At 47.6% G+C, this 13,857-nt stretch overlaps 1 protein-coding gene across 7 annotated transcripts in view; it reads left to right on the forward strand.

Annotated features, from left to right (window-relative positions):
• Window positions 1–13,857, forward strand: part of ITGAE (integrin subunit alpha E) — a 65,417-nt gene that overhangs the window by 18,772 nt on the left and 32,788 nt on the right. For 6 of the 7 annotated variants that reach the window (XR_006196291.1, XR_006196292.1, XM_042914516.1 and 3 more), the window contains exons 3-13: window positions 6,602–6,693; window positions 7,994–8,061; window positions 8,460–8,577; window positions 8,798–8,929; window positions 9,092–9,145; window positions 9,341–9,456; window positions 10,099–10,250; window positions 11,224–11,377; window positions 11,949–12,093; window positions 12,573–12,640; window positions 13,427–13,562. Coding sequence is in view for 5 of the 7 variants with exons in the window: in XM_042914516.1 (XP_042770450.1) it covers window positions 6,602–6,693; window positions 7,994–8,061; window positions 8,460–8,577; window positions 8,798–8,929; window positions 9,092–9,145; window positions 9,341–9,456; window positions 10,099–10,250; window positions 11,224–11,377; window positions 11,949–12,093; window positions 12,573–12,640; window positions 13,427–13,562 (1,235 nt within the window). In the remaining 2 variants the exon portion in view is untranslated. The remainder of the gene's footprint in view (window positions 1–6,601; window positions 6,694–7,993; window positions 8,062–8,459; window positions 8,578–8,797; window positions 8,930–9,091; window positions 9,146–9,340; window positions 9,457–10,098; window positions 10,251–11,223; window positions 11,378–11,948; window positions 12,094–12,572; window positions 12,641–13,426; window positions 13,563–13,857) is intronic. The other variant, XM_042914518.1, reaches the window with a different exon arrangement.

A 13,857-nucleotide genomic window follows, 5' to 3' on the forward strand; every position in this document is an offset into this window, starting at 1 on the left:
TGCTGTAGGGTGAGATGAGTGGAACATAAAGAAGGCCTTCCACACCTGAAAATAATATAACATTGTATGTTAATTGTACTTCAATAAAAATGCAAATAAAACCATAAAAAGCAAACTAAAAAAAAAAAACATGATAAAACTTGGAAAAAAAAAAAAAAAGAAGGCCTTCCCCTGCGAGGTATGGGAATAGACTCTGAACGAAGACAGGTTGGAGGCGGGTCAAGGCAGGAAATGGACTGCTTCCAGCCCAGCATATAATAGGGTCCCTGAGGCTGTGAGCTGATGATAGTTTGATTATTGTTTAGTTAGTCAATCATTCAGTCAACAAACCTGGAGATCAAGAAACTACCCACCATGGGGGGGCGGGGCAGGGATTAAATGGGAGACAACAGAGACAGCTCATACTGGGCCCCAGGCCACAGCACTTCATGACTGTGACATGAATGGCAACCTTGCACAGCCCAGACAGCTGCGTATGGTAGTCTCTTGGGAACTCACAGTCTGGGTGAGTATGGAAGTGGGTTCCAGTAGTCAAGGCTACCTGGAGGGCTTGGAGGGGGTCAAGTTGCTCCTTTTGGGAAGACTTCCTGAGGAGCTGGTGTTTAGAATGACTTTGGCAGGAAAAGGAGGTGGGAAGGAATTATAGGCAAAGGAAATAGCTTGGGTAACAGCATGAAGGAGGAAGGAGAGCCGAAGCTATTCCCGGCCTGGACTTAACCCACCAAAACATGATCTGGGGTGGAGACTAGTTCTGAGCCCATCTTTGTTGGAGACAGGGGATGAGGGCTGTGGCTCAGGCTGGGGAAGGGTCTGGAGCAGAGACAGGGTTGCTGAGCAGGTGACCTATTTTGGGAGCTCAGCTGCAGAGCCCACAGAGCTCATTTACACCTGCCCTCCGCTCTTCAGCCCTGCCCCACATTAGCCCCCTTACTTGCTGCCTGGGCTGTCATTCATTCTTCATTAACCATATTTACCGAGCCCTAGCTCTGTGCCAGGCATTCTTCCATGCCCTGGAAATACCATGGTGAACAAGGTAGACATGATCCTTGAGGAATTTACAGTCTAGTGGGGGAGACAGATAACAAGCACACAAGCAAGGAAAGAAGATATTATCAGACATGATGACAGTTCTGAAAAGGAAATAAAACAGGGTGACATGAAACAGTAGCTATGTTGTGAGGTGGGGCTGGCTGGAGAAGGCATTTATCAGGAAGTGACAGTTAAGCAGAGCCAGGGGATGAAAGTGACCCAGCCTTGGGGAGTGAAAGGCAGGGTTTCCAGGCAAAGGACACAGCAAGGCAGAGGGCTTGAGGTAGGAAAGAACTGGGGCTGTGAAGGAACAGAAACCATCTGGAGCTGGAGCTTGGAGAGCAAAGGAGACGGGAGGGGAGGTCTCAGAGCAGGGAGGGGTCAGACCGCAAGGCCCTGTGGGCTGTATCCAGGAGTATGGACTCTTTCTAAGCGCATGGGAAGCTACTGAAGCAGGGGAGTGACAGGGTGTAAACTACAAGGGTAAGTTTCAAAAACAAATGCTACCAGTCAGGAGGCTATTACCATAGACCAGGCAAGATGGTGGTGGCCAGGATGGTGATGGGGAAATGGAGAGAAGAGACGCTCCATAGATAATAGTTTGGAGGAAGGATCCCCACAGGGTTTAGTGATGGACTTGATGCAGGGATGAGTGAAAAGATGAAGCAAAGATGCCCTCAGGATTCAGGCTTTAGAATGTAGTGGTTGGTTTTACCATTTATTAATAGCCTTGGGGAAGATGGAGAAACACAGGCTTGGGAGGACAAGACCCCAAGCTCAGTTTGAACATTCTAAAGTTTGAGATGCCTGTTAGACAGTGGGGGGTTGGTTATTGTGTTTGTTTCTTGTTGCTGCTGTAACAACTACAAAATTTATGGCTTAAAACAACACAAATATATTGTCTCACAGTTCTGGAGGTTAGCCCAAAATGGGTCTTAATGGGCTAAAATCAAGGTGTTAGCAAGGCTGTGTTTCTTCTGGCGGCCCAAGGGGAGAATCTGTTTCCTCACTGTTTTCAGTTTCTGGAGGCTACCTGCATTCTTTGGCTTTTGGCCTCTTCATCCATCTTGAAAATCAGCAGTGTCGCATCTTCAGATCTTTCTCTGACTCTGACCCTCTTGCCTCCATCTTATAAGGACCCTTGTGATTACATGGGGTCTACCTGGATAATCCAGGATTATTTCCTTCATCTCAAGATCCTTAACTTAATTAAGTCTACAACATCCCTTTACCCATAAAAAGCACATCCACAGGTTCTGGGGATTAGGACATGGACATCTGTGGTGGAGGCATTATTCTATTTCTTACAGCTATGCTGGTCTGACTTCTGGTGGAGGGATTCTAGGGCCACAGAAGTTCAGCATTTATAGGTGTATTGAAGCCATGGGATTGGAGGGGATCACTAGGGAGAATGTGCTGGCAAGGAAAACAAGGACCAAGCCCCAAGGTTCCAACAACATTTAGAAGTTAGACAGTGAAGAAGCCAATAAGAGTCTCAGAAGGAGTATTGAGAGAGTTAGGGGAAAATCAAGAAGAAAGTGTTTCAAGGAGGAGATGGTCACATGTCCAGGGCTGCTGAGAGGTTGAAGAAGATGAGGACGGAAAGGTGTCCATTGGATTTGGCAAGGTGGAGACCACTGATGACCTTGACAAGAGCTTGTGGAATCAGCTTGGGGTGGGTTAAACGAGGGTTGGGGTATAGGCTTTATTATTATTATTATTATTATTATTATTATTATCATTATTAATCCATGGAGGTAAGTAAATGATCTATTTTATAATTACAATAGAGTGATGGGAAGCAAGGAAGTGGAGATGGTACCTCATTCCTGCCACCTGATTCACCATAGCTACATCTTGACCTTTTTGAAAGTACAGACTAATCCCCTTTATCAAGTCCTCCATGACTCCCTTAATGCCCTCAGCACAAAGATCTTGGACGTAGTTCACTGTTACCAAGCCCAGCCTCAGGGCCACTTCCTCAATACCCCCTACTCAAAAGCCCTGTTTTGAGGTAAACCAGTTATCCCTGGGCAGCGTGGATAGGGAGATTGCTTAGGTTAACACTGGACTCTGCTGTCTCTCTGGGCTTGGAATAAGGGGTAAAGTTTGCCATTGGAACTATTTCTGGAGGCTGCTTTAATGAGGCTGAGGTGCTCACCCCTCAAACCTCCATTTCTTTCTTTTAAAAAAAAATTCAAGTTAGTTAACATACAGTGTAGTCTTGGCTTCAGGAGTGGAACCCAGTGATTCATCTTTTACATATGACACCCAGTGCTCATCCCAAAAAATGCCCTCCTTAATGCCCATCACCCATTTAACCCATACCCCCACCCACCTCCCCTCCAGCAGCCCTCAGTTCTCTGTATTTAAGAGTCTCTTATGGTGGAGTGTGTGGGTGGCTCAGTTGGTTAAGCGTCCCACTTTGGCTCATAGTTCATGGGTTTGAACCCCACATTGGGCTCTGTGCTCACAGCACAGAGCCTGGAGCCTGCTTCAAGTTCTGTGTCTCCCTCTCTCTCTGCCCCTCCCCTGCTCATGCATGCATGTGCTCTCGCTCTCTCTCTCAAAAATAAAGATTAAAAAAAATTTTTTTAAGAAGAGTCTCTTATGGTCTGCCTCCCTCTGTTTTTTTTCTTATTTTTCCTTCCCTTCCCTTATGTTCATCTATTGAGTTTCTCAAATTCCAAATATGAGTGAAATCATATATCTGTCTTTCTCTGACTGACTTATTTCACTAGCATAATACCTTCTAGTTCCATTCACGTTGTTGCAAATGGCAAGATTTCATTTTATATTTCATTTATATTTCAAACAATATATATATATATATTCTGTTTTATATATACATATACATATATATATATATATATATATATATATATATATATATATGTACACACACATACACACTACGTCTTCTTACTCCAATCATCAGTCAATGGACATTTGGGCTCTTTCCACAATTTGATTATGGTTGATAGTGCTGCTATAAACATTGGGGTGCATGTGCCCCTTCAAATCAGCATTTTTGTATCCTTTGGATACATACCTAGTAGTGCAATTGCTGGGTCGTGGGGTAGCTCTATTTTTAACTTTTTGAGGAACCTCTATACTGTTTTCCACAGTGGCTGTACCAGTTTGCATTCCCACCAAAGTGTAAAAGGGTTCCCCTTTCTCGGCATCCTCACCAATATCTGTTGTTTCCCGAGTTGTTCATTTTAGTCATTCTGACAGGTGTGAAGCGAGATCTCATTGTGGTTTTGATTTGTATTTCCCTGATGATGAGTGATGTTGAGCATCTTTTCGTGTGTCTGTGAGCCATGTGGATGTCTTCTTTGGAAAAGTGTCTATTGATGTCTCTTGCCCATTTCTTCACTGGATTATTTATTTTTTGGGTGTTGAGTTTGGTAAATTCCTTATAGATTTTGGATACTAACCCTTTAATCTGATATGTAATTTGCAAATATCTTCTCTCATTCTATTGGTTGCCTTTTATTTCATTGATTGTTGCCTTTGCTGTGCAGAAGCTTTTTATCTTGATGATGTCCCAATAGTTCACTTTTGCTTTTATTTCCCTTGCCTCCAGAGATATGTCAAGTAGGAAGTCACTGCAGCTGAGATCAAAGAGGTTTTTGCTTGTTTTCTCTTGTAGGATTTTGATGGTTTCCTGTCTCACATTTAGGTCTTTTATTCATTTTGATTTATTGTTGTGTATGGTGAAAATGTTCCAGGTTCATTCTTCCACATGTCACTGTCCAGTTTTCCCAGCACCATTTGCTGAAGAGATTGTCTTTTTTTCATTGGATACTGTTTCTTGCTTTGTCAAAGATTAGTTAGCCCTATATTTGTGGGTCAATCTCTGGGTCCTCTATTCTGTTCCATTGATCTATGTATCTGTTTTTGTGCCAGTACCATACTGTCTTGATGATTACAGCTTTGTAATGTAGCTAAAAAGTCCAGAATTGTGATGCTTCCAGGTTTGGTTTTCTTTTTCAACATTACATGGCTATTCTGGGTCTTTTCTCATTCCACACAAATTTTAGGATTGTTTGTTCTAGCTCTGTGAAGAATGTTGGTATTATTTTGATAGGGATTGCATTGAATGTGTGGATTTCCTTGGGTAGTATTGACATTTTAACAATATTTGTTCTTCCAATCCATGAGCACAGAATGTTTTTCCATTTCTTTGTGTTTTCTTTACTTTCTTTTATAAGTATTCTATAGTTTTCAGTGTATAGATCTTTTACCTCTTTGGTTAGGTTTATTCCTAGGTATCTTATGGTTTTTGGTGCAATTGTAAATGAGATCAGTTCCTTGATATCTCTTTCTGCTACTTCATTATTGGTGTAAAGAAATGCAGCTAATTTCTGTATATCGTTTTTATATCCTGCGACATTGCTGAATTCATGTATCAGCTCTAGCAGTTTTTTGGTCGTCTTTCAGATTTCCCATGTAGAGTATCATGTCATCTGTGAAGAGTGAGAATTTGACTTATTCCTTGCCAGTTTGGATGCCTTTTATCTCTTTTTGTTGTCTGATTGCTGAGGCTAGGACTTGCTAGCCTCACTTGCTGAGGCTAGTGAGAGTGGACATCCCTGTCGTGTTCCTGACCTTAGGGGCAAAGCTCTCAGTTTTTTCCCATCAAGAATGATATTATCTGTAAGCCTTTCATATATGGTTTTTATGATATTAAGGTATGTTCTTTCTATCTCCACTTTCTTGAGGGTTTTTATCAAGAAAAGATGCTGTATTTTGTTATATGCTTTTTTTGCATCTATTGAAAGGATCATATGGTTCTTATCCTTTCTTTTATTAATGTGGTGTATCACGTTGATCGATTTGCAAATATTGAATCAGCCCTGCAGCCCAGGAATAAACCCAACTTGATCATGGTGAATAATTCTTTTGATGTACTATTGAATTTGCTTTGCTAGTACACTGCTGAGAATTTTTTGCATCCAGGTTCATCAGGGATATTGGCCTGTAATTCTCCTTTTTAGTGGGGTCTTTGACTGGTTTTGGAATCAAGGCAATGCTGGCTTCATAGAATGAGTTTGGAATCAAACCTCCATTTCTGACTGACCCATTGCATAGCAGTGCCAGGATGCTCTTCTCAAGAAATACCATCACTGAGGCCAGGTGGGTCAGTCCCCCTGGCAGCCACTAGGAAGCCAGCAGTGCCCCTGACAGAACCAGCTGTCCTGTTGATGGCTTCCTAGCATCTACCCACCCTCTCCCCAAAGAGCAGAGAGTCTTTATTTACCATCAATACCACTCCCATTTCTGTCAGGGTAGGTCAGCAGGCAGAGAGCAGATGCATTTAACTATTTCTCCCCTGGAGCTGTGTAAATGTAAATGCTGAGCAAATGCTTTTCACATAATGCAAAGTCTGCCATTTTGGGCTGGGACCCAAGTCTGGACCTCTTCCATTAGTTTTCCAGATAGGAAGCCTGTGACTCTGGAGTGGGGCCTGGAGTGGGGCCTGGAGTGGGAAGACTGTGCCTGGGCAGGCAGAAAGGAGGAGGGAATCATTGGCCAGCTCAGCTTTGCTGTCTACCTTCCTACTCAGGCTCCTGGTCACCAGTCCTCAAACCAACGGGACAGCAGGCCTCCTACATCGTTGTTCCCTCATCCAGGATGAGATTCTTTGCCAACCAGTAGGTAAGTCAACCACCACTCCAGGGAATGTTCCCTGGACCTCCTTTTGAGGAATCCCACTTATCTGGCTGAAACCATTTGAACCCAGATGCACTTAGTCCAGTTCCTCGACCCTAAATTCCACCACCACCCACAGTAGGCCTTCTATCCCAAAGCCCAATCCCATCCCAATCCAACCCAACCCAAATCCCCAGCCCACCTTTCCATATCTGGTCCTAACAAAAATGATACCTAAAATGTATCGAGTGCTACCTAAATGATACCTAAAATGTAGCAGAGTGCCTGTCACTCTGCTAAGTGCTTTGTTCACTTTTAATTCTCAAATTCACTCCCATTTTATAGAAAAGGAAGCTACAGTTCAGAGCAGTCCTTTAATTGCCAATACGACTAAGGGCATGCATCTAGTGTTGGCAGTACTACAGCTGGCAAACCCGACTCTATCTGATTCCAGAACCCAACATGTCCCAATTCATCACACCTCCATTTCATCTAACTTTACCCCTCCCGACCTGTGGCCATCCTAGCATCTAGCATGGGGATTGGCACTCAATAAATGCTGTTTGAATGAATGAATGAACAAGTGAATGGACCTAATTCACACATTAACCAACTCTACTCATTCCATCCAGTTCAACTCAAGGCCCACATTTGCTGATGAACCCTCAGCTGTGTATGGTAGGGTTCTTGTCTCTGTGAAAGGCATGGTGTTGATCAGCCTCAGTCTCTGCTTCAGAAGGGGATGCAGGCTGGCAGCATAAGCGGGTGATTCTATGGCTCAAAAATGAGTCTCCTGAGGCCCACCTTGTGGAGGGAGAGGAATGAGCTACACTTTCACCCTGGGGTCTTGAGGCATTAAGAGTCCCCAGAAATAGAACGTGGAGAGTGGAGAGTTCATTGGTCCATGTAGCCAGTTCTTTAGCATCTTTCACCCGTCCCCAGTGCTGCACACAACCACCGGCTAGTTCTTCTCTACCCTCCTGCCCTTCCAAACTGGGATCCCCTGTAAGTAAAGTACCAGGTCTCAGTTATGTCTAGATCCCTATCACCATCTGCCATGAGGCTAGGCACAGAGCAGACATCACAGGGCATTTGTTGAATGAGTCAGTGAATAAGCCCAGGGAATAGGCACTTTGCCTTGAACATGTCCAGGCCTGTGCTTGAAGGCCCCCCAACCAGCTTCTAGAGGCTGCTCTGAGTGGCCGATTGTTCTTTATGGGGCCCTGACCATCATGTGACCTCTGATGTTGGCTGTAGGGTTGCCTCCCAGCATCCTTCCCTCCTTACCTAGGCTTAACTGTTTCAGAGCATGCCCCCATCCCAAAGGGAAGGCACCCGGGAGTGACAGTTGTCCGGAACCACCACAGTGTTTTGGTGAGTATGCATGAGGCGGGATGATGGAGGGCTTTAGGGAAGGTGGAGCTTACCCTGTAGTTGACCGGTGTTGATAACAGTCTGACTGGCATATTCTCAGGGCTGAGCCCAGCTGCCTCCCTGGTACCAACCCCAGGGCTAACCATGGCTCTGACCTGGGTACTCCATGACCCAGCACACTGACCTAAGTGCTTAACTTCAGCTTTGGCCCCAGCACTGACTCCTACCCCTGATGAGGGGTGAGCAAACTATTCCTGCATCTTCTACTTGGTTGTGGCACTTGATTCTGTAATGGAGGTGATGGATTCTGTAATGGGGGTGATGATGTGGCTGTGATTAGGGGGCCTGTGCTGGAGATGACCTAGGCTTTCCCCTTCTTCTCTCCCCCTGTCTCCTAGATCTGTATTCAAGTGATGTCCCGGAAGCCCCACAGCCTCAGCCCAGAACTCACAGGCACCTGCAGCCTATTAGCCAACAACTTCCAACCCCAGGCTCAGGTCTACTTCTCTGACCTTGGTAAGGGTTGGACACTGACTGACCTTAGACAGCTCTAAAGAGATCTCCTTGGGTCTCCAGGAAGAGGCGTGGCAGATGTTAGAGGGACACAGAAGCCCAGAGAGGGCAAGGCAAGCCTAAGGCCCTGTGAAGAAAATCAGAGCAGAGACAAGTGTGGGCCTGCCTGGAGGTGAGCAAGGAGGCTATCTGACTCTGAGTTCTTCTGTATGTGTTTTTAAAGAAAATCTCCTTGATCCCAATGTACATGTGGATGCCAGAGACTGCTATAGGAACAAGAATGGCAGCCTAGAGAAGACAGCCAGGTGGCGCCGGGCTCTGAAGACACAAGAGGGGCAGGATGACGAAGCAGCTGGTGAGAAGAGGCAGATCTGGGTTGTTCCCAGAGGCTGTCAGAGCTGACCCCTAGGCTGGCGACCTCCAGGGGTGAGGTGTGCCGAGGGCCGGAAGATGGGAAGCAGTGGCTGGATTCTATAGGCCTAGTTAGTCCCAGCTCTGCGCCCCCTCCATATTACAGATGGGGAAACTGAGGCCCGAGGAGCAGGAGCTATGGGAGTGACTCACTCAGCAGGTCAGAGCCTGAGTAGGCCGTGGCTATCTATGCCTCCGAGACAAAGGCTTCACTCTTGGGAACTTTACCAGCTTCCTCCCTGAACTGAGCCCTCAGGGCTTGAATGGGGTGGGTGCCCTGCAGGGCAGCACATGCTGCCCTCACTCCTGTGTCAAATTCCGTGTCCACTTCTAACCTGCTCCCTGTTTTGGCCAGGCACTGAGATTGCCATCATCCTAGATGGCTCAGGAAGCATTGATCCCCCAGACTTCCAGAAAGCCAAAGACTTCATCTCCAACATGATGAAGAACTTCTATGCCAAGTGCTTTGAGGTGGGCTTCCCTAAGAGCTAGACTCACACAGTCTATTAGTTCTCTATTGCCATGAACAAACTACCTCAAAACAACAACCATTTATTTGCTCACAGTTCTGTGGGTCAGCTATTTGGGCTGGATTCAGCTGGGTGGTCCTTCTGCTGGCCTTACCTGGAGTTACTCCTGCAGCTGCAGACATCCTGTTGTTTGACTAGATGGCCTAAGATGGCCTTACTTGTCTGGGCCGTGTGCCTCCAGCAGGCCAGCTTAACTTTTTCATGGCTGCAGTGTTCCAAGAGGGCAAGAACCAGCGCATGCATGTACTTTTCAAGTTTCTGACTGTATCGCATTTGCTCATGTTCCATTGACCAAAGCTAGTCACATGACCAACCCCATAGTCAGTATGTGGGAGGGGGACTACACAAAGACATGGTTTCAGGGGCAAGTCTATGATTCACTGTGATCCAGTACTATTATACCTTCCTCCACTTCTCCTTGCTTAGAGATTTCCCTCTGCCTTAACATCTCCTCCTGCCTGGAGGCAAGGAGAAATGAGTGGATTCTTCCACTGCTTCCAGGAGGAACCGTCTAGGGGGCAGGGGCGGCTTTGGGCATGGCGACTCTGCCAACCTCCTCCCCACCTCGGCTCCTCCTCTATAGTGCAACTTTGCCCTTGTGCAATATGGGGAAGTGATACAGACTGAGTTTGATCTTCGGGACAGCCAGGATGCGGTGACCTCCCTCACCAGAGTCCAGAATATCACTCAAGTGAAGAGTGTCACCAAGACTGCTTCTGCCATACAGCATGTCCTGTAAGTATGAGGGCAGTGGGAATTACCTGAGCACCTACTGGGTGCCAGCTCACGGCCCTGCCCAGAGGTTCTGAGGCCTCATGCCTGGAGAGATGGCTGGATGGAGTTGTGAAGAGGAGAGGATCAGGTTCTAGCTCTTCTTTGGCTGAGGGAAATGTGTGAGGTCTTTCAACCCAGTCTTTGTTAATGGCTGACATCCCAAGACATCCTCCAAAAAGTCTTCCAAAGACTCCTGCTGTGAGCATCAGTAGAGCACGTTACTTACAGGGATGGGCTTCGTGGCCAGGCTGCGTGGGTTCAATCTCTACTTTGTACTCACCTTGGGTAAGTTGCCTAACCTGTCAATGCTTCAGTTGCCTCACGTTTAAAGTGAGAATAATAATAATGCTTGTCAGGGGCACCTGGGTGGCTCAGTCAGTTAAGCATCTGACTCTTGATTTCAGCTCAGGTCATGATCTCACAGTTTGTAAGCTCCAGCCCCACGTCAGGCTCTGCGCTGACAGGTGGAGGCTGCTTGGGATTTTCTCTCCTTCTGCATGCTCCCTTTGTCTCTCAAAATAAATAAATAAACTTAAAAAAATAATATTATTTGTTCTATAGGATTTTGTGAGGATTAAATGGGTTAAAATATGCACAGCACTTACAACAGTGCTTGGCACATAAGTACTATGTAAATATTAGCCACTCTTTATTAATATCATTGTCATTCCTACACATACACACAGAATAGACTCTGCTATCCAGCACCTTTCTATGGGAGGAGGTGAGGGGCTAGGTATGTCTCAGCCTCCCCTCCACCTGGCCCTGCTGTGTGCCACAGGGGCATCACCACCCCTCTTCTGGCTTTTGTTCCCCCATTTTGGAGGGCTCCTTAATCCTCTCCAATTCTGAAACAGGTCAGTGAGTAAAATCTCCCCGGAGCTCAGTATCCCTCTGGCAAAGTTCTCCTCTTTATTTACTCTCCCCTACTTAGAGACAACATCTTCACGCCAAGCCACGGCTCCAGAAAAAATGCACCCAAGGTCATAGTGGTAATCACTGATGGGGACATATTTGGGGATCCACTCAACCTCACGACTGTCATCAGTTCCCCAAAGATGCAAGGTGTTGAGCGCTTTGCCATCAGGGTAAGAGCTGGGAGTTGGGTCGGGGGGCACCTTCTGACCCTGTTCAGCCTGGGGTGGGGAGGAGCCAGGGTTCCCGATAGGGGCTTGCTCTATTCACAGACTCTCACCAACTTCTCCCAGTCCCTATGTCCTGTACTTCCCCCATCCCATATCGGGTCCTCACACAGAGGGCTTGTTTCCCAACTGTGGTCACAGCTCACTCACCCAGCAGTGATGGGGAGAGCAGTGGACACTCAGGGATCCCAAAAGAAGAACATCAGGGAAGGTTCCTGGAGGAGATGGTGCTAAGCTAAGTGTTGGAGGACAAGCAGGAGTAGCTGGCCTAGGGTGCAGGGAAGGTAGAAGGGCTCTGCAGGCAAAGGGCACAGCATGTGCAGAGGTGAGAATGAACCTGGTGTGAGAAGGAAGGGGTATGTGTGGGAGAACAGGGAGCAGGGAAAGGAGGCAGGTGGTGAAGGGCCCTGAAGGCCAGCAGAGAGACTCAGCCCTCTCCTAGCCTAGAGAGCTCCCTGGGCTTGGGAACCAGCCAGCCCTCACAGTGCTGACCCACTGACCCGGGGCTTCTGTGCAGGTGGGAAATGAGAGTACTAAGACCCTCAAGGAACTGAAGCTGATTGCCTCAGACCCATTTGAGAGACATGCATTCACAGTGACCAATTATTCAGCCCTGGATGGACTGCTGAGCAAATTGCAGCAGAATATCATTCACACGGAAGGTGAGGGCTCCAGTGTGGTCCACTTAGCCTCTGGCAGGAGGCCAAGACCTGTGTGTCAGCCCCACCCCTGTCCTACCTCCATATGGTTCTCTGGGCAACTCCTATGACCTCTCTGAGCCTCAGCTGTTCCATCTCTAAAAAGGTAACAATATCCCCAGCTCTCATCGCTTCCCCAGAATTACCTGAACCTCTGATGAGAAGCTTAAGTGCTGGAGAAAGAATGACTGGGACATGGATCCCACTCTCAGGAGCTCACAGATGAGGAAACTGAGGCCCAGAAAGAGGAAGTAAGCTGCCCAAGCTTACTCTGCGGGTAGATACTAAAGCAGGATCAGGTCTCCACTCTCAGCCTGGTATATGTCCTATTATTCCGAACATCGTTCCCTCTGGGTATGAGGTCAAACTGGGCCCTTCCCTGACTTAGTTTCTCCCTTCACCTCAGCCCACAGCAGCATCTCACTGGGCTTCTTGGCTTCTAGGCACTGTTGGAGAGGCCCTCCACTACCAACTGGCACAGATCGGGTTCAGTGCCCAGATCCTGGATGAGGTATGTGGTGAACTCAGCACCAGGCAGGATCACCATAGAGGAAGGGCCTCAGTGACACCCAGGGACTCAGGGACCCCTGGCTCACAGTGCAGGGCTCTGTCCTCCTGTAATGAGGACTCTGAAGGAGCCCGTTTAGGATAAAAGAAAACTCTTGTACTTGCTTGCCCTAATCTGGACCTTTGAGGTAGACAAAAGAATGGCCATATTTATTACAGGGGTCAGTTTTGTTCTGTGTGCTCAAAGATTGAGCAGTTCCCTCTTAATATACGCTACTAACACAAGCTTTGGCTCGGGTCACTTGCCTACCAAGCTGAGTACTCCTCACCGGAGGCACTATTCCTCCCAGATGGGGAAAGATGCAGGCATGGTGAGGACATCAGCCCTGCACGGAGGTGGAATTGGGGTTAGCAAATTACTCAACACAGGTAGGCCTTGGGTGTCAGGCACAGGCTGAGCAACCTGTGCAGAAGGAGATGAGCTCTGTCTTGCTCAACCATACTTTGTTTTAATGCTCAATGTCTTTGGCCCGGGTCAAATTTCCACCCTGGAAATCTGGAGAGGCACTCACTGGAGAGACAGTTGCCCCGATAGGGTCATGGGTACAAGGTAGGAACTGGGTATTTGCCATTTCACCTTCCTTCTGCGTTTCCAGCCAGGTGGTCAGGGATCACCGAACATCCCCCACCCCCAACCCAAGGTTTGTGACACTGGCTGGTAGGCCCATGGCTGCTGTGGCTGGCCCCGGCCCCTCCCTCTCAGATGACCTCCAACCCTCATCCCCTATAGGGGCAGGTGCTGCTCGGTGCCGTCGGGGCCTTTAACTGGTCAGGGGGAGCACTGCTCTACAACTTGCACAGCCGCCGGGGTCGCTTCCTGAACCAGACTGCAGCAGATACCAAGACTGCACAGTACAGCTATCTAGGTGAGGCGGGGCCTGGAGACTACCTGAGTGAGGGTGGGGCCTACACAGGGACACTGAGGCTGTGCATTAGCCTGCACTAGGCTTCCCAGTTAGGGCAGGCTCTGGTCAGTCACATGGACTGAGGGATGGGCCTTGGTTAGGGACGCTCGAGGCTGAGAATTAGGGCCTTTTGGATGAGGACAAGGCCTCCTTGGTACTGAAGCTCAGGGTGGCCCTGAGGATGTGGGGCCTTGCCACTAACGGTAGTGGTGGGTAACCCTTCACCCCTCTCCTTGGTCCTCATATACCATGTGTA

The sequence above is a fragment of the Panthera leo genome, chromosome E1 (assembly GCF_018350215.1).
Source record: "Panthera leo isolate Ple1 chromosome E1, P.leo_Ple1_pat1.1, whole genome shotgun sequence".
NCBI classification, from domain to species: Eukaryota; Metazoa; Chordata; class Mammalia; order Carnivora; family Felidae; genus Panthera; species Panthera leo.